Below are 23,576 nucleotides of genomic sequence, written 5' to 3' on the forward strand. Positions count from 1 at the left end.
GACTCATTACTCCTATGTAATTGAAATTTCAAGGATCTTCACACTAATTGTTTTCACAAAGTTGTGATAGCTGCAGTGTGGACACAGTCACACAGCTGTGTGAGCATCATTTCCAAATACTCCTTGCCAGCTTCCCATAAGGAAGATCAATGGGGAAGCCAGCAGGAAGTCAGAAGTCATTCCCATTCCCACTTTTTGCCCACCCATGGTCATTCTGTTTCTTGGTTTAAGTAAGGAAATATCTCTGAAAGGATAACTCAATTGGTCATGGGTTGTCTAGTTAGTTCTAAAATGTAGACAGTGGGGTTGAAGCAGAGAAGTAAGAGTCACTTACGGATTTGGCTCAGCATTTTCTGAGCCTAAGAAATTAGGATCTTTGATTCCATAGAGACTATCTACTGGTTTAAGTTTTGTTTTGTCATGTTTTGAGAATTTCATTTAGTAATGGTCTCAACAATTCAGTTCACAGGCTTCTTTGGGATATAAAAGGCTGGTGATGTAACCCTAAGGGTTCTCTCACTTGGCCAAATTTAAACGATCTCTATCACTCCTGTTGCTGGCAAGAACATCTGCTAGCATAAGCTGGACAGCCTCTGTTGCCAATTCCTATTCTGCCACAGTAATGAAGCTAGCAAATGGAGCTGTTTTGCATATTTATTGTGGACCAAACTTAGGAAAGAGAGATAGTTGGTGTAGCAGTTAAAGGTACCTGGTTGGGGACGAGGAACCTGGGAGTTCTACTTCCACCTGAGGCACAAACCCAGCTGAGTCACCTTGAATCAGTTCCTCTCTCTCAGCCCTAGGAAGGAAGCAATGGCAAACCACTCCTGAAAAACCTTGCCAAGAAAACTGCAGGACCAGTCAATGCCTTCCCCTTCTTCTTATAAACTTATCCAAGTAAAATGGACTAAAATTCTTATCATCTCCAGCTACCATGAATAAGTAATCCAGCACATGTGAAGAACAGGTTGGGGAAGGGTCCTCGGTTGGTCTGAATAACTGGAAATTCACGAACAGCAAGCCATGTTAACTATTTAAAAAATGAATGTTTCATTAGGCATTGCAATTGTATAAAACTAGATTAATTCTACAAAAGACAAAGTGCATTAACCTGGATGGAGACCTTTCTGCCCAGTGATAAAACTCAAAACTGCATCCCAGCAGTCACAACTATAGTTCCTATCCAGATTTAGAGTAATCCTAACACAGTAACCACCAGTTATGAATCCTGAGTGAAATAACATTTTCCATATCAAAAACAAGTGAGCAGTCCATTTCCACCTCATCATCTATCGGAATACCTTTAGCAACCCATGAAATACAGTACAAAAAAGAGAGTTTCAAATAAACTTTGAAGGCATGGATTCTCATTAACGTTCAGTTGCAAGTGCCTTACTACTCATTCCTGTCTGTTTCTCTGGCACAATAAGGAATAAACATTGTTTGCAACATTCAGTGATTACTGAAAGCCAAATCTGGCTCTAGTTCTGCCTCAGTTTACCTTCCCAATAAGCAACTGAGTCAGAAGATCATTTAAAAGCAGTTTAAATTAGGGTACACTGATAAAGTGGGGTCTGTTATGTCCATATAAGGGCATCCGCCCTGATTGGCTGCCAGCCATCGGGCGGGAGATTTGAATCCCTGTCTAGGGGCGGTGCGTCTGCCGGGAGCGAATATAAGGAGAGCTCCGGCAGCGCGCCAGCAGTCTTCTTGTACTTGTTACGATGTAAATAAAGTTTGTTACATGTATCGAGCTGGTCACGTCTTCTGTTCCTGCGCCTGATCTAACACTGGCGACGAAGGACTAGAGAAGAGAACCTGAGAAAGACTCACGGCACGATCGCCCAAAGAGCTGAAGTCACCTCACCACAGCGACTTCCAGAATGGCTACCCCGCAAGCCCCGATGACCGCGCTGAACCCGTTCGACCCATCCCGGGAGAAGTGGAGGTCATACATGGTCCGATTCCGGCAGTTCCTGCGAGGCAATGGATACCAGAACCTCGATGATGAGAGGAAAAGAGCCCTCTTCCTGGCTCATTGCGGATCGGACGTCTTAGAGATGGCGATGGACCTCGTGGCACCTAGGGACATCGAGGAGATGTCCTGGAATGACCTGCAGGACGTCTTACAGGAGCACTATGCACCTACAGGCACCCCCATCGCAAACAGGTTCACCTTCCAGCAAAGAAACCAGCGGGAAGGTGAATCAATCAAAGAATTCGTGGCAGCGCTCCGCCAACTCGCTGCCAACTGTGAGTTCGACAATGTGGACAATGCCATCCGGGACCGCATTGTGTTTGGAATGCGAGATGTGGGGCTGCAGAAGAAATTCCTCAGCAGGAAGAAGATTCCGCTTAAAGACGTCCTCGACGAGGCAACAGCGGCGGAAACGTCCGAACAAGCAGCCGCTGCAATGGTAAAAGCAAGAGGGATCCATAAGATCCACAAGTCGGGCCCAACCTCATCGGACGAGGCAACCACTCAATCCGAGTCTGATGAGGAAATGGCCGTCCACAAGGTGTCCCGCCCTCCCAGGCGGGAAACCCCACCGCATGGCGACCGCGGAGAGCGATGCGGCAGCTGCAGAGGCGACCACCCCAGAGCGACCTGCAGATGGAGGGACGCGACCTGCCGCCGATGCCTGAAGAGGGGCCACATCGCCGAGGCCTGCAGAGCCACAGACCCAGCCCCGGAGCCGCCCAGACCGCGATTCCGGGAAAATCGCAAAGATAACCAGAGGACATCCAAACGGTCCTCAAACCAGTCCCGGCGCGGGGAGGAGGAATATCCCCGAAACAGAACGGTGCACCAGACCACCACCATTGCTCACACAAGCGACGAGGGGACCACCAAGTTCCACGTGACGCTGCTAGCAGAGGGGTCTCCGTGCAAGATGGAGGTAGACTCCGGATCCGCCTTCTCCATCATGGACTGGCAGCACCTACAACAGCTGAAACCGGCATACAAAAGGACCCAGCTGAAAGCCCCGAAAGACAAACTTGTGGACTTTAATGGAAACCCCATCGACATCCTAGGCAGAGCAACCATCCATGTGAAGTACAACGACTTCGATGGAAAGCTGCCCATCACCATCGTGCAGCACAGCCGACCGAACCTGCTGGGCGTGGAGTGGTTCAAGCCTCTAGGACTTTCACTTCAGGGCATCCACGAGATCCGCAGGGACGAACTCGACTCCATCATCGAAGAGTTCAAAGAAGTCTTCGATGGTAAGCTGGGGAAATTTGTGGGGAGGCCAATCTCCTTTAATCTGGACAAGGGAATCACCCCAATCAGGCTCAAGCCCCGCCGAGTTCCATTTGCCCTGCGGCCGAAAGTAGATGAACAGCTGGATAAGCTGATCGCCCAGGGCGTACTGGAACCGATCGATCATGCCTCATGGGAGACCCCCATTGTGACCCCACTGAAGCATGATGGGTCTGTGCGCATCTGTGCTGACTACCGTTGTACCATCAACAAGGCGTTGGCACAGAGCGCATACCCAGTCCCAGTGGTGCAACACCTGCTGCATTCCCTGGGATCTGGATCAATTTTCGCGAAACTGGACCTGGCCCAGGCTTACCAGCAACTGCCAGTGGATGACAAAACGGCGGAGGCTCAGACAATTGTCACGCACAGAGGGGCATTTAAATGTAACCGCCTCCAATTTGGAGTCAGCGCTGCCCCTGGCATATTCCAATCCATGATGGAACGCCTTCTCCAAGGCGTTCCAGGGGTGGTGCCTTACTTCGATGATGTGCTCATCTCCGGTGACTCGAGACCCCAACTCCTTGAAAGGCTCAGGCGTGTCCTGCAGCGATTCAAGGACAAGGGTTTGAGGGTCAGGCGGGACAAGTGCATCATAGGAGTACAGGAAGTCGAGTTCCTGGGCTTCCTCATTGATAGCACAGGCATACACCCCACCAAATCAAAAGTGGAAGCAATCCATGAAGCTCCAAGCCCAAAAAACAAAACGGAGCTTCAGGCTTTCCTTGGGTTGCTCAACTTCTACGCCATTTTCTTAAAACAGAAAGCCACAGTGGCTGAGCCACTCCACCGCCTGCTGGGGAAATCGGCTTCCTGGAAGTGGGGCCAGGAAGAGGAAGCGGCATTCCGGGCCATCAAAGGACTATTGACGTCCAAAAGCGTCCTCATCCAGTACAGCGAGACGCTCCCCATCAGACTGACCTGCGACGCGTCGCCTTACGGGGTGGGGGCAGTCCTCAGCCACGAACTGCCCAATGGCTCGGAAGCCCCAATCGCGTACTTTTCAAAGACTATGTCCGGCGCAGAACGGAACTATAGCCAGCTGGACAAAGAAGCCCTGGCCATCGTGGCTGGAGTGAAGCGCTTCCACGAATACCTCTACGGAAGACGCTTCACCATAGTCACAGACCACAAGCCTCTCCTGGGACTCCTCGCAGGCGACCAACCAACCCCGACCTTCATGTCCCCAAGAATGACGAGATGGGCCATCTTCCTAGCTGGCTACTCCTATAGGCTCGTGCACCAGCCAGGCACAGCCATAGGGAACGCTGACGCCCTCAGCAGATGCCCGTCGAGGAAGCCGGTCGAGGACCCAGCCCCCACGCTCCACCTACTTCACATTGATGACGACGCCAGCTGCCCGGTGTCATCCGCAGATGTGGCCGTCCACACCCAAAAGGACCCCACACTCCGCCAAGTGAAGTCCTGGATCCTCAGAGGGTGGCCAGCGGAAAAGCCAGAGGAAAGGTTCAGCCCGTTCGCAAGGAAACAGGAGGAGCTGTCCACCATCAAAGGCTGCCTGCTATGGGGAGACAGGGTGCTGATTCCTGGCACCCTGCAACGGCGGACGCTAGAAACCTTACACAAGGGGCACCCGGGCATCGTCCGCATGAAGGCCCTGGCACGGAGTTATGTCTGGTGGCCCTCCATGGACAAAGACATTGAACAATGGGTCTCCAGATGTGACCCGTGCCAAGAAGTTCGCCCAGCGCCGCCGCAATCCGAAGTCGCGAAGTGGGAGACCCCCAGCAACCCCTGGTCGAGGATCCACATTGACTTCGCGGGTCCGATGCAAGGGCGACACCTCCTCATCGTGGTAGATGCCTTCTCCAAATGGCTCGAGGTGGTGCCGATGGCATCTACCACAACTGAAGCAACCATCCGAGCCCTGCGCCGCCTGTTTGCCACACACGGCCTACCGGATGTGCTGGTCTCAGACAACGGCCCCCAGCTCACATCCCTGGCCATGGAGTCCTTCCTGGCAGGACTGGGCATCCGCCACGCCCTGTCCGCCCCTTACAGGCCGGCCGGAAACGGACAAGCCGAACGCATGGTCCGGCTGACCAAAGAGGCCCTCACCAAGATGGGCCCGGGGGACTGGCAAGAGCGCATAGACAACTTCCTCCTCACACAGCACATCACGCCACACGCCACCACCCACAAGAGCCCGGCCGAACTGTTGATGGGCAGAAGGTTGAGGTCACCCTTGGACCGGCTGCACCCCCAATACAGCCCGGAAGTGACCGCAACCGCCAGCCGCCCGCTTCGCGCCTTCAGCAAAGGAGATTCAATCTTCGCGCTGAATTTCAGCGGCTCTCCTAAGTGGCTGAAGGGGAAAATTGCCAGCACAACCGGGCCCAAATCCTACATCGTTGAGTTGGAAGATGGACAGTTCACGAGACGCCACATCGACCAACTCCGAAAAAGGTGGGGGGGGGCACATGAAAACCAGCCTGACGAGGGAGGCCTACAACACCCCGACGAGGTAGGCCTCCAACACCCCGGCGAGGTAGGCCTACCACACCCAGACCAGGTAGGCCTACAACACCCCGACGAGGTAGGCCTACAACACCCTGACGAGGTAGGCCTACCACACCCCTGCGAGGCAGAGCAGCACCACCCCGACAAGGTTGGCCCAGCCCACTACCAAATGCTGTCACACCGGCAGCCCAGCGAGGTAGACCGGGGCCAACCGCACGGGGGATGGCACCACCAACCCAGCCAGGTGGGCACCAGGCACGGCAAGGCCAAGGACCACCAACCCAGCCCGCAGGTAGACCGGGACCTGCCCAGAGGAGGAGCAGCGCACCCCACCAGTTACAGCAGCCCATGCCAGCCCAGCAAGGGAGACTGCAGTTCCAGGCGAGTAGACCGGGACCCATCCAAGACGGGCACCCCCAAACCTATGGGCAAGGGTGGCACTCGACTCCCCGGCGAGAGGGACCCCCGCCCATCACAAGAGGCAGCCAGGAAACAACACCCCGACCCGGATGACCCCAGGCACCACCCAACGGTAGACCAGGGACTAGGGGGAAGGGAAAGCCGACAACAACCCGGCCAGGTAGACCTGCACCACCCCGGCAAGGGAGACCTCCGCCGCCCCGCAGAGGTAGTGCCGCAACAACAGCCCGACCAGGTCGACAACCACCGACCAGACAGGGTAGACCAACGCCAGCCCGACCTAGCAGACCAACACCACCCCTGCGAGGTCGGACAACGCAACACGGGCCAGCACCTCCCGCAGCCGGCGGGCCGGTCCAGAGGGCACCAAACAGAACCACCACCCACCCGGCACCAGGCCGAACCGCAACCGAACCGCAGCGCCCGGGAGACCAGGGAGGAGCAAACGATGGACTTACCAAGACTCAGACGCTCTTCCCGGGTCAGAACCGAGCCACCGAGACGAGGAAACAGATCCACAGGCCAGGAAGAAGACCACCAGAACCAGCCACCCAAGGTCTGCGGTCCGGCCGGAGGCGCTGGGGGTGACCCCGCTCACTCGACAGCCGAACCAAGCCCGGTTCCGGAGAGGGAGCCCGGAGACGACAGAGCCCCGTCCATCCAGGTCGGAGACGGAGAACAAGTGAGACTGCGCAGGTCAGCTAGGGTGCCGAGGCGTCCTACGTACCTGCGCGACTACGTGACTTTTGTAAACGAGATTGACAGTTCAGACTAAGGGGGGAGGAGTGTTATGTCCATATAAGGGCATCCGCCCTGATTGGCTGCCAGCCATCGGGCGGGAGATTTGAATCCCTGTCTAGGGGCGGTGCGTCTGCCGGGAGCGAATATAAGGAGAGCTCCGGCAGCGCGCCAGCAGTCTTCTTGTACTTGTTACGATGTAAATAAAGTTTGTTACATGTATCGAGCTGGTCACGTCTTCTGTTCCTGCGCCTGATCTAACAGGGTCTCTCTATGAAAAAAAAGGAAGAGAGAGCCTCGAGTCCCATGTTTCCCTCCTCTTTATAGTTAACACAAGAAAATGCAAGAGGAAAGTTGATTGGACAGAATAAAAGTAACCTCCCCTTTGCATAGGAAATCAGTTACATGTAGTCAAACATGTTACATATTTGCATCCCATAATATCACACATGTTCATTAAAATGAAGTCTGACATCAGAAGGGGCGTAAATTGTAAGGAAAAAGGTTTTTTGGAGTCCACAAAAAAGATAAACCAGACCCCAAGTTGTACTAACAAATTTTTCTTATCTGGAGCTAGTCTTCAGCTTGTTTATCAGTTTAGGAATGTTAAAAGCTAATAAATCTGAACAAAATAAAAGATCAAAGTTCTCACCTTTCATCCTGGCCAGGCATAAAACACTTTTTCTTTTCTTTCTTCTTTCTTTCTTTCTTTCTTTCTTTCTTTCTTTCTTTCTTTCTTTCTTTCTTTCTTTCTTTCTCTTTCTCTCTTTCTCTCTTTCTCTCTTTCTCTCTTTCTTCCCCCCCTCTTGCTTTCCACTTACATATACCAACAACTTTTCCATTCTATGGGATCATCCCCATTCTGTTTAACACATTCCATTGTCCTTCTAATTACTAAGAAAAGGCTAGTTATCCCTCTCCTCCCAGGTCTTAGAAATGACTCACACAAACGCACATACACACATATCATTAAACATCATTTCCAGACCTGTGGAGGCTTTTGTTCCTTTAAATTCCCACTTTTCTTTCCTGGGGCAACTTGTGGTTTGTTCTCCAGGCAGTGAAGAAAATGCAAGAGTGATTCTGATAAAAATGTTATTGAGGGCCCTAACCACTGCCTATCTTTTCCTCACTGCTTTAAGCCAAGCCGAGAAGCTGATTTTTTTTTTTTTGTTTAAACATATTCAAAGGTACCTTCTGTTGTGGTACGCTGGCAGCCTGCAGAGCTGGCAGCAGAGTCAGACAGTGAGGAGGTTGGGGAGGAACATGGGCCAGCCCTGGAGTCTGGGGAAGGCTCGGACGAGGGCTCTGCGTTGGAGGCAGAGAGGGGGCCCGGGCCATCTGGGAGTTATGTGCTGCCTCTGGAGCCTCCAGGGTCGGACATCAGTGAGGCAGAGGAACAGGGGGAGCCTGTTCCCAGTGCGTGCATGCACAGAGCTGCCAGAAGGCAAGAACAGCTAAGAAAAAAGGGATGACTCGGGAGTAGGGCTTGGAGATGATTGGCCCCTCCCATAAGACATAAAGGAGGAGCAAAGGCACCTGAGCCTTTGCAGGAAGAAACTTTGTTCGTTCTGGTCGGTTTAAATTCTGAAGCTCCGTTTTGATTCTGTGCTCCATGTGGCCTTGCAAAGCTAATTGCCAATTAGGTTCTTTGGTAGCATGTCAAGGGAGATAAAGGTGGGTGCTTATCAGAGTCAACTAGTGTCCCACACTAGAAACTGAAAGAAAAGTTAACAACTCAACAAACTTCTCAACACTCACCAAACATCTTTTGAATAAACTTCATCTGGATGGACACCTGCTCGATCTTTTAGTGCCTCTTTATAATTCATGATCTTCCTTAAAAAGGTCTTTTGCATCTCTGACAGCAATCTTCTAAACCTCAGATAAAAATCAATGTCAAAAGAAATTATTTTGAAGCACACTTTTCCATTGATAATGATCTGTAGCCCAAGAAACAACTGACTGAGATGAAGACATCCCATCTGGGGTGTCATTTGAAAGCCAAATCTGGCTCTAGGTTCTGCCTCAGTTTACCTTCCCAATATGCAACTGAGTTGGAAGATCATTTAAAAGCAGTTTATTAGGGTACACTGATAAAATGGGGTCTCTCTATGTAAAAGGGAGAGAGAACCTCAAGTCCCATGTTTCCCTCCTTTTTATAGTTAACACAACAAAGAAAATGCAAGCGCTGTTAAATAGGCAGGCCATGCCATCTGCTGATGCAGGCCATGCCGGAAATTGGCTGCCCGGCTCCGCATGGCTGAGCGTCGGGCATCCTGTTTCTGTTTTGCTGGCCACCGCCAGGCACACAGCTGATTGGCGCTCCAACAGGGCTTCTCCGGAGTGTGTCTGCAGCTGCTGGCATCACGGATGTTCCCACCACTACCAGGACCTCCCCCCGCCCAGCTGGTAGGCAAAACTCTGAGGTTTGACAGGCGGCTCCCCACTCACCAGGGCCGCACCTGGAAGATAGTAAGCACAGGTAGCGAGGATACATAGCAAAAGGGCATTATACCTGGCCTCCCGTAGGCCCCCCTGGTTTGTACGGATATTTGCCATGGTACTTGCAGAGCAGATGGGCCGCCCGTATGTCTCCGCTTGGCACCCAAGAGGCTTCTGTATCAGGGAACCCCTTCCACTGCACTAGATACGGCAACTGACCACTTTGTAGTCGGGAGTCTAGTATCCAATCGATCTCATAGTGGGTCTCACCTCCCACCTCCACGGGACCAGGCACCGGTAACGGCTGTGACCGAAAGGGGTGAAACCAGTTCTACTATGGACAGCATTATTTTATGCCACCTCCGCAAATGGCAGGAGGTCTGCCCAATTGGTCTTTTGGTAGGTGACGTAGCACCTAAGATATCTCTCCACAATGACATTGGCTCTCTCCGCTGCCCTGTTAGTACTGGGGTGGAAAGCTGAGCTTAACCCCTGTGAAGACCCTATCATTTGAGATAACCCTCCGTGGCACCCCATGTAGGTGGTAAATATGCTGTAGGAACAATTTCGCCGATCTTCGTGCTGACGGTAACCCGGGGCAGGGTATGAAATGGGCCTGTTTAGAAAATAAATCAATGACCATCCATATAACTTTGTGGCCATGGCTCTCCGGCAACTCAACAATAAAATCCATGCCTATAGATTCCTCCCATAGCCAGGTGGGTTCAGCTACAGATTGCAATAGGCCAGGGGGTTTCCCAATGCGGGGTTTGGTGGTTGCACAGATCAAACAACTCCTGACATAGTCCTCTATGTCGTGGTGCATCTTGGGCCACCAAAATTGCCGCTTAGTGAGATGTAGGGTTTTCAGGAACCCAAAGTGTCCTGCTTGTTTCACGTTGTGGCACCATTGTAGCACATGTGGCCTCAGGATCTATGGCACATACAGTTTCTTGCCTTTGCACACTAACCTATCCTGTTGGGTGAGGCAGCCTCATGGCCAGCACAGCTGCAGGATCTGCAGCCGAGCACCGTACCGCCTACCTGGTTGGATACCACCCCAGGCAGACCGCGAGAGGCCTCAACATGGGCCCTGGACCAGGGGTTGTTGCCTGGTGAGACAGGCCAAGGGGACAGGGACCCATTGATCCAGGCCCCGAGACAAGCAGGACCACCCTACGGTCACCAGGCCCTGTTGATGGCACCTGGGGTCCCGGCCCAATGGCAGGCTGACCAGGGTCCATTGGGTCCGGGATGGCCAGTGGCCTATTGGCCTTACCCAATGGCCATGGAACCCCCACTCCTGAGGGCCACCTTTGATGGGGACCCAGATCACCTGGCTCTGTTTTTAAGCCAGGTGATCAGCCACATGGATTGCTACAGCTGTTTGTACCCATCGCAGTGGTCAATGGTGGTGGCGGTGATGGCTGTATTGGAGGGGGAGGTGGCTGAGTGGGTGGCTTCCCTGCATATTGAGCATGCTGGTGAGCTGGCTGACATTGGCCTTTTCCTGGGGCATTATGGGCCCGCTTTGAAGAACTGACCTGAGTCCACCAGGTGGAAGAGGAGCTACTGGCACTAAAACAGAGGTGACGGCCAGTGAGGGACTATGTCCGGGACTTCCGCCGGGCTGTGGGTAAGGTGAGAGGGTGGCCTGAGCGTCTGCTGGTCCATCATTTTAAAGCAGGCCTGGACAGGGGCCTACGCCAGGCCTGTGCCTATCGGGGCCTCCCTCATTGGTTAGCCACCTAGTACCAAGCGGCCATCAAGCTTAACGCTGAGCTACGGGAGTGTCGCTCCAAGGCGGAGTTCAGGGCCGGACCGTGAAGGGCCGTGGAGTGTCCGCTTGGGGCCAGCCAGGTCGTGCCTGTCCTTGCGGGGGTTCTGCAGGATGGGACGTCCCAACCGACATTAAACTGTTTCTGGTGTGGCCAGCCGGGTCATCGTGTGGCTGAGTGCCCAGCCCCTAATCCGTAGCCCAAGGCAGGGTCCCCGCGAGTGAGCGTGGTGAAGAGGACTCCTCTGAAAACCCCTGAGAAGGCTAGAGAGGTGAACCAGACAGTGGGGGCCACATTAGCACCACCTGTGGCAGCTGAGAGAACGCCAGCGGAAGGCAAGTACCAGATGGGGCCCTACAACAGCAATGATGATGGGGAAGGGGATCCAATGGTAAGTGCACCTCTTCCGCTTTTCCTCATCCCCGTGACCATTACAGCCCCACAGTTGGACCAAGAAGGTAGATACAAGGCGCTGATAGACTCGGGGTGTACCTGGTGTTTGATAAGCTGAGCGGTAGCTAACAACCTAGGGGTACGGGTTAAGAAATTGGTTAACCCTGTCCGATTTGAGCAGGTTGATGGGTCCCTGTTGGGGGGAGTGCCAGCCACACATGTCACTTTGCCGGTGTGGCTCAACATGGTCAAGGATTGGGAAATGATTTGGTTTATCGTCGTGCCTACGATGACCGAATCCATAATCCTAGGGCTGACATGGTTAGACAAGTGGGTCCTACCTGGGTACAACTACCAAAGCCCAAGATGTACTCAATGACCCCAAAGGAGATGGAGGAACTCAGAAAGTACATTGACAAGAACCTGGCCCGGGGGTTCATTCAGCTTGCTCGGTCAAGGATTGCGGCTCCCGTCCTGTTTAAGGAGAAGGACAGGACTAGCTGCCTCTGTGTGGACTTCAGGGATATTAATGATGTGTGCGTTGAAAACATGTACCCTCTGCCCCGATGAAAGATATGTTGGCCCACTTGGCCAAGGGGAGGATATTTACCAAATTGGACCTGAGGGAGGCGTACTATAGGGTGAGGATCTGTGAGGGGGATGAATGGAAGACCGTGTTCAACTGCCCCCTAGGGAGTTACCAATTCAGGGTGATGCCTTTCAGATGGCAGGGAGCTCCTGCAGTGTTCATGCAGTTGATAAACGAGGTGTTACACGAGCATCTGTACCGGGGGTGCTCGTGTACCTCAATGACATACTGATCTATACAAAAACCATGTTGCAGCACATCCAGTTGGTTCAGCAGGGCTTGGAAAAGCTACTGGCTGCTAACTTACAGTATTTGTGAAGCTCATGAAATGCGAGTTCCACCAAACCCGGCTGAATTACTTGGGGTATCGCATGTCCAGCACTGGAGTGGAGATGAACCCAGCTAAGGTCCAGGCCATCCTGGGGTGGCAAGCACCATGAACACGATGGCAGCTACAGAGTTTCTTGGGCTTCACAAATTTTTATTGGACTTTCATCCCCACATTTGCCAAGGTGGCTTTGCCATTGACGGATTTCCTGCGGACTAAACACACAACATCGAAGCCCCAACCGGGCCAGCCGCTGCACTGGATGATGGAGTGCCAGTGAACATTCAAATCCCTCAAGGAGTTATTTGCTAGAGAGCCTGTACTGAGACACCCAGATCCCAACCAAGCCTTTGTAGTCCAAGCAGATGCCAGTGATGTAGCGGTAGCTGCTGTCCTATTACAAGCTAATGAACAGGGCGCGTTACAGCCATGTGCATATACCTCCCGTAAACTCTTGGAAACTGAACGTAGGTGGGCCATATGGAAGAAAGAAGCCTTCGCGGTCTGGTGGGCCCTCGTTACCTATCATCACCTCCTGGAGGGCAGTAAACATCCGTTCAAGGTTTGGACGGATCATAAGAACCTTGAGGCCCTCCAGACTCCACAGCGGTTGTCGCCTAAACAGGTACACTGGGTGCAGTACTTTCACCGCTTCCAGTTCACCCTGAAGTATGTTCTGGCCGGGAGAAGCTTTCTAGCAGATGCATTGTCATGGATGCCTCAATATGATAGCCGGCGAGAGGAGGTAGTGCATGCCATCATCCCCCCCTCACCTCAGATGCAACCCGCTGCCTGGGTCTTGGCTCAGCGGTCGGCAGAAACAGCTGAGGAGTTAATGAGACATTTACAGGCTGAATTATCTGCAGACCCGTGGTTTGTGGAGCACAAGCGACTGCTCACCCAACGGGATGGGTTACCGTGGAAAGGTAAGGAACAGCATGAAACAGATGCAATCCAGGATTAAAGTCAGTGCTGGGAGCAGTCGCCTCCCAGCGCTGTTAAATAGGCAGGCCATGCCCTCCACCAACACAGGCCATGCCAGAAATTGGCCGTCCAGCTCTGCGTGGCTGCTCCAACAGGGCTTCTCTGGAGCGTGGCTGCAGCTGCCGGCATCACGGACGTTCCCCCCACTACCAGGACCACCACCACCACCCCACCACCCCCAGGTAGGCAAACCCCGAGGTTTGACACTTTTTTTATTTGGAGCTAGTCTCCAGCTTGTTTATCAGTTTAGGAATGCTAAAAGGTAATAAATCTGAACATCATTTTAAAAGAGAAAAAATAAATCAAATTAAAATACAAAGTAACTATGTTAGTTAACAAATAACAAAACCCATGTTATTTGCCCTTCATTACTGTAGAAAATTATGAATGTCCAATCTTTTAAAAAAGGCATTTGGAGATATAGAATAGAAAACTGGATGTCCCTGGATCATTGACATCTTTTCACAGAGACTCTCTGTAACTTTGCCATGTATGCTTGGGGCCTGCCATATAAATGAAACAAGCTTTATGGAGGCCATGGTTAGCTCATGTATATTTGGTGTAACATACCCCCTAAGACAAATTTTATAGTGTAGCTCTTGAGGATTGCTCCAAAAGGTTTGTGCAGACTCCATGCTTTAGTGCAGGGGTGGAGAACTATGGCCCTTTTGTGACTTGTGGACGTCAACTCCCAGAATTCCTGAGCCAGCCATGCTGGCTCAGGAATTCTGGGAGTTGACGTCCATAAGTCATAAAGGGGCCATAGTTCCCCACCTCTTCTTTAGCATTTGTAGACATTGATAGCCTGACAAAACTAAAACTTAGAGAAAATGCACAGAACAACACCCAATATAATTGTTGTGACCCAGGCCCACGTAGTTAATATTAAATGCAAAACTGTTCCAAAAAACAAACAGATTTTATTAAAACAGCTGAGAATTAACTCATTCTCAGCTTATTCCAAATTAAATGAAAGCAAAGTTCTCAAAACACCTTCAGTTTATCTCTGACTTTGGGATAATTAGGCAAACTGCCAAACACTTTTCTTGGCAACAGTTCAGGAACAGAAGACGCTGACAAGAAAGAAATACATCCAAACACGAAGCAAATATCTCAATGGTTGTTTTCCGGCAAAGAGGCCAAGAGCCGTTGCTGGTCTTTTAAGCCTTATGGGAGGGGCCAATCATCTCTTGGCCCTACTCCCGAGTTGTCCACTCTGCTTTAGCTGCTTCTGCCTTCTGGCAGCTCTTCTCATACGTGCACTAGGAACAGGCTCCTCCTGTTCCTCTGCCTTTCTACTGTCAGCCTCTGGAGGCTTCGAAGTCCGCGCATCACTCCCTGATGGCCCTGGCCCCATCTCTGCCTCTGACGCAGAGCCCTCATCCGGGCCTTTCCCAGCCTCCAGGACTGGCCTATGTTCTTCCTCAGCCTCATCGCTGTCTGACTCCACTGCCAGCTCTGCAGGCTGCTGGCAGACCACAACACTAATGAGTAGAGTTAGCTCAAAATTGTCTCCAGTTTGCCAATTTCCCATGCGTAAAGATTTTGCTCTGAGACATGTTTTGTGCCCTGTTTTATATTCTCTTCCTCTCTCAATTCCTTCCTCCCTCCCTTCCCTCTCCCTCCCCCCCCAGGAGTGGTACGAGCCTCAAGCATCTTTCCTATCCTAAGTGCCCTTTTGCTGTTGCTGGGGGGGTTCTGCGTAGCTGCCAGCCGTGTCTACAAGGCGAAGCGCAACATTATTCTAGGTGGTGGCATCCTGTTTGTTGCTGCAGGTAAGTTGTATAGTGAGTCTAGTACAGGTAGTCCTCGGCTTACAACTGCAATTGAGACTGCAACATTTGTCCCTAAGTCATGTGGTCATTAAGTGAGTCCTTGTGTGATTGCGTCCAATTTTATCACCTTTTTTGCTGCGATTGTTGAGTGAATCTGGCTTCCCCCATTGTCTTTGCTTGTTGGAAGCCAGCTGGGAAGGTTGCAAATGGCAATCAAATGGGATACTGCAAGCATCATAAATACATGTTGGTTGTCAAGCAACCAAATAGCGATCATGTCACCATGGGGACACTGCAACAGTCCTTAAGTGCAAGGACCAGTTCCAAGTCATTTTTTTCAACACCATAATCACTTTGAACGGTCGCTAAATGAATGGTCGTAAGTTGAGGACTGCCTGTACAGTGAGTAGATGCAAACTGTCCCTCTCTGGATCGCTAGAGAGATTAGTGCCATATATAGTTTGTTCATCAGAACTGTCTCTCTGTCTGAATGGGTCTAGAGTGGGGGAAAGCCGTTCTGATTTCACATGCATTTCTATTTATCTATGGAGATTCTCAGTCATCCAGGTCATGGTTGTCCCAAAGGTGCTTTTTCAAAAGGCAACTGGACTTTCTGGTTTCTCTTTGAAGACGTTTCGCTTCTCATGAAGAAGCTTCTTGGGTGAGAAGTGAAACGTCTTCAAGGAAAAACGAAGTCCAGTTGCTTTTTGTAAAAGCACATTTGGGACATTCCTATTTGTCATAGATTACTTTCCTGCACAATATGGAAGGGTTTATTTATTTATTTACTTATTAGATTTATTAGATTTATATTGCCGCCTATTCGCCCATGGTGACTCAAGACGACTTACAGAATATAAAAAACCACATTTAAAAAACAGTAAAACTCATAAAAAAATCAAATAAATTAATGTAATAAAATCACCCCTGACCCCCACCTCCCGCCCCAGCGACAGCTGATCACATGAGCCATTTAATGGGCTCCATCCCGCTCTGGGTTCCCCAGGCCTGCTGGCAGAACCAGGTCTTCAGCGCCTTCTGGAAGAGTATTAGGGTGGGGGCTGTTCTAATATCTGGGGGAATGATGTTCCAGAGAGAGGGAGCCACCACGGAGAAGACCCTTTTTCTGGGTCCCACCAGGTATATCTCCCTCGGGGATGGGACCCACAGCATTCCCTGCCTCCCCGCTCTAATGGGTAGATGTGACCGGCAAGAGATGGTCCCTCAGGTAACCTGGTCCCAAGCCATGAAGGGCTTTAAAGGTGACAACCAGCACCTTGAATTGCACCCGGAAGCAAATCGGCAGCCAATGCAGCTCCCGCAGGAGAGGTGATATATGTGCACACCGGGGTCTGCACAAAACTGTGCGGGCCGCTGCATTTTGCACCAACTGGAGCTTCCAGATGCTCTTCAAGGGCAGCCCCATGTAGAGCGTGTTGCAATAGTCAAGACGGCAAGTGACTAAGGCATGAGTGACTGTGAGTAGAGATTTCTGGTCCAGGAAAGGGCATAACTGGCACACAACTCGCAGTTGTGCGAAGGCCCTCCTGGCCGTGACTGTCACCTGCTCTTTGAGTAGAAGTCATGAGTCCAGGAGAACCCCCAGATTACGCACAGGGTCTGTTTGGGGTAGTGCCACTCCATCCAAGACCAAAGATGGCAATTCTCACTGAGCCAACAAACCCCAAACCCAGAGCCACTCGGTCTTGCCAGGGTTTAGTTTCAACCCATTGCTCCCCATCCAACCCCTAACAGCCTCCAGGCACTACGAGAGGGAGGACACGGCATCACTTAACTCACACGGGCTGAGTTTAGAATTGGGTTTAGAATTGTATGTCCTGGTTTACAACATCTCCAGAATGTCTTATTAGTAGGCCTAACTTTAGCCAGAGGTACAAGTTAAGTGTTACAATATAAATGTGCTATATATCCCGATGGCTTTACCATATGAAGGGGCTAGACCCATATGTCGCATTATTTCATACTCATAGGCATATCATGTTTTCTCCATCTTCCTGCTCTTTATTTATTAATAGTTCATCCTTCTTATACCTGTCTATTTATCTATCTCTTCCTTTTCCAGTCCTGTAAATAAGGTAAGGACTTTAAATGACCTCCAGGGCCTCTCATTTTCCTACTCCTCCCATTGTATACATCCAAACAGTAATGAATCCTCTAGTTTTCCGTTCAACCAGCCATATAATCAAAATCTGCATCCTGGCAGTTATCAGCAGGACTCAAAGGAAGCCAGGAGCTAAAGTCAAGGACTACCAAGTACCAATAGAAACTACTGATGCTTCAGAATCAGAAGGCTTGCAGAAAAGTGTTTGCAATTCTTTCTGTGGGGTCCTTGGTGCAGTATGAGCTTGGTGGCTTTTTGCAGACATTTTATTACCCAGTTAGGTAACATCTTCAATGATGCAAACCCCACACCCTTCTAGCACTGATAATGTTACCTAGCTGGGTAATGAAACATCTGCAAGAAAACCACAAAGCTCAGAGAGCATCAAGGACACACAGTCCAATCCTGTGCTACATATGTTCTCTTCTATTGGCAATGCTTTCTGAATAGGGGAATTAGAGGCCAATCTGTGTGTGTGTGTGTGTGTGTGTGTGTGTGTGTGTGTGTGTGTGTGTGTGTGAAAGAGAGAGAGAGGGAGGGAGGGAGGGAGGGAGAGAGAGAGAGAGAGAGAGAGAGAGAGAGAGAGAGAGAGAGAGGAATGTGGTTTTGTCTGTCATCTAGGGTAGGGTGTGCAAGCTGTGACCCATGGATCATATTTTTTGTAGCTTTCAAAGCTTCTCAGATTACACTACTCAGATTAGTAGGAAACTACTAAATTATACCAGTCTGCTTTTCAGCATTTAAAAAACAAAAGTAAAATTGTTGTATTACTCTCCAATAGGCTTAGCAAGCCTATTTTTACTTTTTAAAAAAACCCAGTCCCCCCCCTCCAAAGAGGGAAAGAAAGGAGTTCAGAAGTCTGTGTCCTGTCTCTTAAAGGGATAGTTCTCAGACACCAATACAAATGAAATAAAATCAACTATTGCCAGAGATGCTTTAATCTGAAGCTATGCAGCTATAGTCCTGCTATTGAATCTTCATACAGGTAGTCTTTGACTGATGACCACAATTAGGACCAGAATTTCCATTGTTAGGCAAGACAGTTCTTAAATCAGTTGCACCCAATTTTATTACTTTTTTTGCCGCAGTTGTTAAGCAGATCACTGCAGTTGTTAAGTGAATCGTGGTTGTTAAGCAAATCTGGCTTTCCCCATTGACTTTGCTTGTTGGAAGCCAACTGGGAAGGTCACAAATGGCAAACCCATGACTCTGGGACACTGCAGCTGTCATAAGTACATCCCAGATGCCAAGTCCCTGAATTTTGATTACGTGACTGTGGAGATAGTGCAATACAGGGAGTACTTGACTTATGACCACAGTTAAGCCCAAAATTTCTGTTGCTAAGTGAAACATTTCTTAAGTGAGTTTTACCCCGTTTTACAACCTTTCTTGACACAGTTGTTAAGTGAAGCACTGCAGTTGTTAAGTTTGTAACATGGTTGTTAAGTGAATCTGGTTTCCCCATTGACTTTGCTTGTCAGAAGGTTGCAAAAGGGGATCACATGACCCCAGGGCACTGCAACCATCATAAATACATGCCATTTGCCAAGCAGCTCAATTTTGATCACATAACCATGGGGATGATGCAACAGTCATAAGTGTGAAAAATGGTCATAAAGAATGGAACGGAATGGAACGGAACGGAACGGAACGGAACGGAACAGAACAGAACAGAACAGAACAGAACAGAACAGAACAGAACAGAACAGAACAGAATTCTAAGGCTGTGTGATTGGACACACAAGAAATTTGTATCCAGTGCATAAGCTCTCAGTGTACATACAAGCAACAAGTGCTAAATCATGATCATAATCATCATAAAATACATTCATCATAAATCATAAGATCAACACTTGGTGATAGTCATAGGATACTAAACATAAACATAAAATAAACATAAACATAAAATAAACATAAAACATACTAGGATACTAGGACACTAAGTATCCTAAGACTCAAGAAGCCTTCCCTGGATCCGGCTGTTTTGGCTAACTACCGTCCAGTCTCCAACCTTCGCTTTGTGGCGAAGGTTGTTGAGAGTGTGGTGGCGCGACAGCTTCCGCGGTACCTGGATGAAGCTGTCTATCTAGATCCGCTCCAGTCCAGCTTCAAGCCCGGGCACAGCACGGAAACGGCATTGGTCGCATTGGTGGATGATCTCTGGAGGGCTCGGGTTGTTCCTCTATCCTAGTCCTGTTAGATCTCTCAGCGGCTTTTGATACCATCGACCATGGTATCATGCTGCGCCAGTTGGAGGGGTTAGGGGTAGGGGGCACCGTTTTACGGTGGTTCTCCTCCTATCTCTCTGACCGGTCGCAGTCAGTGTTGGCAGGAGGGCAGAGGTCGACCCCGAGATGCCTTGTTTGTGGGGTGCCGCAGGGGTCGGTCCTCTCACCCCTCCTGTTCAACATTTATGTGAAGCCGCTGGGTGAGATCATCCGTGGTTTTGGGGTGGAGTTCCATCAGTACGCTGATGATACTCAGCTGTACATCTCCACCCCAGGCCATCCCAATGATGCCCTTGAAGTGATGTCCCGGTGCCTGGAGGCCGTGCGGGTCTGGATGAGGAGAAATAGGCTCCGACTCAACCCTTCCAAGACCGAGTGGCTGTGGCTTCCGGCGTCCCGATATAGCCAGCTGGTGCCATCGCTGGCTATTGGGGGTGAGTTACTGGCCCCCATGGAGAGGGCTCACAACTTGGGTGTCCTCCTGGATGCATGGCTGTCTTTAGAAGAGCATATGACGGCCGTGGCCAGGGGGGCTTTTTATCAGGTTCACCTGATTCGCCAGTTGCGTCCCTTTCTGGATCGGAACTCCTTACGCATGGTCACTCAGGCACTAGTCACTTCTCGCCTGGACTACTGTAATGCTCTCTACATGGGGCTCCCCTTGAGGAGCACCCGGAGGCTCCAACTGGTGCAGAATGTGGCCGCGTGGGGGATTATGGGAGCGAGGGGCTGCTCCCATGTGACACCTCTCCTGCGCGAGCTGCATTGGCTCCCGGTGGTCTTCCGGGTGCACTTCAAGGTGTTGGTTACCACCTTTAAAGCGCTCCATGGCTTAGGGCCTGGGTACTTACGGGACTGCCTTCTGCCACCGATAGCCTCCCACCATCCAGTACGCTCCCACAGAGAGGGACTCCTCAGGGTGCCGTCGGCCAGGCAATGTCGGCTGGCGACCCCCAGGGGGAGGGCCTTCTCTGTGGCAGCACCTGTCCTTTGGAACAACCTGCCCCCGGAGATACGTAGGATCCCAGATCTCCGTGCTTTTCGCCGTGCCCTTAAAACTTTTTTATTTCATCAAGCTGGGCTGGCTTGACCACCCCCCCCCCTTAGATATTTTTAGATATTTTTAATTTATAAATTGATTTTAGTTGGGGTGTTTTAAATTTTATATCGGGCCAAAACTTGTTTAATTCTTTTAAAATTAATCTTAAATTTTGTATGTGAATGTTTTTATTCTTGGCGGTTCACCGCCCTGAGTCCAGTAGGAGAAGGGCGGTATAGAAATCAAATCAAATCAAATCAAATCAAATCAAATCAAATCAAATCAAATCAAATCAAATCAAATCAAATCAAATCAAATCAATAAATAAACAATTAATATAAATCGTGAGATACAAGCAACAAAGTTATAGTCATAAGAAGATAAGGAAATAGGTAATAGGAAAGATGAGAAGGATAATAGTAATACAGCCCTACTAGGTAGTTTGACAGTGTTGTGGGAATTAGTTGTTTAGCAGAGTGATGGCATGGGGGAAAATACTGTCCTCGTGTCTAGTTGTTTTGGCATGCAATGCTCTATAGCAGGGGTGTCAAACTCAAGGCCTGGGGGCCGGATTTGGCCTGCAGGGTGCTTAGATCTGGCCCGCAGGGCTGCCCTGGAAACAGCTAAGGACTGGCCCGTGGTGCCTTTGCCAGTGAAAACGGAGCTCAGGAGGGCTACACACGGCCCTCCCGAGCTCCGTTTTTGCTGGTAGGGGGTTGCAGGAGGTCATTGCAGCTGAAAATGGAGCTCGGAAGCCCGTTTTCGCTGGCAGAGCACTTGGGCCACCACAGGCGCCCCTGACATGAGTGATGTCAAGCTGGCCACACCCACCCTGGTCATGCCCACCCTGGCCACCTGAGGTCAAACACAACCCTGACGTGGCCCTCAATGAAATCAAGTTTGACACCCCTGCTCTATAGCGTCGTCTTGAAGGAAGAAGTTGAAACAGTTTATGTCTAGGATGTGAGAGGTCTGTAGATATTTTCACAGCCCTCTTTCTGGCTCGTGCAGTATACAGGTCCTCAATGGAAGGCAGGTTGGTAGCAATTGTTTTTTCTGCAGTTCTAATTATTTGTTGAAGTCTGTGTCTGTCTTGCTTGGTTGCAGTGCCAAACCAGACAGTTATAGAGGTGCAAATGACAGACTCAATAATTCCTTTGTAGAACTGTATCAGCAGCTCTTTGGGCAGTCTGAGCTTTCTGAGTTGGTGCAGGAAGAACATTCTTTGTTGTGCTTTTTTAATGACATTTTTGATGTTAGGTGTCCATTTTAAGTCTTGAGATATTATAGAACCTAGAAACTTGAAGATCTCTACTGTTGATACTGTGCTGACTAGTATTGTAAGAGGTGGTAGAATGGGAGGGCTTCTCCTAAAATCTACTATCGCAAGTCACTTTTTTCAGTGCCATTGTAACTTTGAATGGTCATTAAATTAAGTGGTGTGAGTCAAGGACTACCTGTAGTAAATGCAAAGATTGGTTGCAAATCATTTTTTTTAATGCCATTGTAATGGTTGCTAAACAAATGGTTGCAAGTTGAGGACTACCTGTTTAGGGTTCTTCCACTTTCTCTTTTTTTTTTTAATCAGTCCATCGTCAATTTTTCTCATTGTTCTTCTGTGCCACAGGCCTCAGTAACATCATCGGTGTCATTGTCTACATCTCGGCCAATACTGGTGATCCCGGCACAAAACGTGACGATGAGAAGAAGAGCCACTATTCTTATGGCTGGTCCTTTTATTTTGGTGGCCTTTCCTTCATCCTGGCTGAGATGATTGGCGTGCTGACGGTTAACATATACATTGAGAAGAATCGCGAGGCCCATTGCAAAAGCCGCACAGAACTCTTGAAGAACACTTCTTCCTCCTCCTCAGCCATCTTGCACCTGCCCAGTTACCGTTTCCGATACCGCTGCCGGTCACGTTCCAGCTCCCACTCCACCAACCCCTCCCAGTCTCAAGAAACCTCCCCCATTGGCCTGAAGGGCTTCCCTTCCACCGACATCTCTATGTACACACTGTCTAGGGACCCATCCAAGGCCAACGTCAGTTCTCTCTATGGTGGTGCTAGTGAGACCGCCTCCACAGGGGAAACAACCTCTGGGGTGACCGGGACTGGTGGCGGATTCTTACAGTTGCACAACACCTTCCCCAAAGATCCTGGAGTGACAGTCACGGTGACTGGGCCTGGGGTAGCAGGAGCCACTGGTAACCTGGGTAAAGATGCCTCCTCCAATACCAACACACTCAACAGGAAGACCACACCAGTGTAGGGATGGATTTAAGAGAGGAGAGGGCATGGGAAGGAAAAAAAGGGGAAGAAAAAATACTGTTCAGAGGACATCAGGCGAGTCAGAATGTTGAGAAGCAAGAAATCAATCCATCCAGTGAGCAATTTTCTTGCTTGCTTTGCTTTGCATTGCTCCTTCATCCTCTCCCCTCCTTCTCCTCTCCCCTCCCCTCCTTCCTCTCCTTTCCCCTCCTCATCCTCTCTTTCATTTCGCAATCCATTCAACCAACCACCTAACCAGGAATTCACTTCCCCTGATTCACCCAACCACAGGATCCAAGATCACAATTTTAGTGGAACAGAGATGGAGGAGTCAGACTATGCTCACCAAGTGGCTTTCAGGAAAGGGGTGCAGGGATCACCTGTTCTTATTACCCAGATCAAAAGAAATTGCTAAAACATCACAGTCCTTTCAAGCGGGCACCTTGAGGAGAACCAGAATTGATATTGGACTACCCAAAAGCAATGCTATGATTATTTACTCTGTAGTTGTGGGGAAGAAAGGTAATTCTTCTCACACACTAGGTCAGGGGTGTCAAACTCAATTTCATTGAGGGCTGCATCAGCATTATGGTTGCCCTCAAAGGGCCAGTTGCATGTAAGACTATGACGACTCACAGTGGCCAGCTGGGCGTGGCTGGGTAGGCATGGCTGGGTGGTCACAGCTGGGTCACCACAACTAGGTGGACGTGGCTGGGTGGGT

General features: G+C 50.2%; 1 protein-coding gene across 1 annotated transcript in view; it reads left to right on the top strand.

Annotated features, from left to right (window-relative positions):
- Positions 1 to 22,856, top strand: part of CACNG8 (calcium voltage-gated channel auxiliary subunit gamma 8) — a 52,167-nt gene extending 29,311 nt beyond the window's left edge. Inside the window, exons 3-4 of the mRNA XM_070954371.1 lie at positions 15,056 to 15,196; positions 22,213 to 22,856. Of these exons, the coding sequence (XP_070810472.1) occupies positions 15,056 to 15,196; positions 22,213 to 22,856 (785 nt within the window). The remainder of the gene's footprint in view (positions 1 to 15,055; positions 15,197 to 22,212) is intronic.
- The last annotated feature ends 720 nt before the right edge of the window (positions 22,857 to 23,576 follow it).

The sequence above is a fragment of the Pituophis catenifer genome, unplaced genomic scaffold (assembly GCF_029215685.1).
Source record: "Pituophis catenifer annectens isolate HBS135680 unplaced genomic scaffold, rPitCat1.0.hap2 SCAF_15, whole genome shotgun sequence".
Taxonomy (NCBI): domain Eukaryota; kingdom Metazoa; phylum Chordata; class Lepidosauria; order Squamata; family Colubridae; genus Pituophis; species Pituophis catenifer.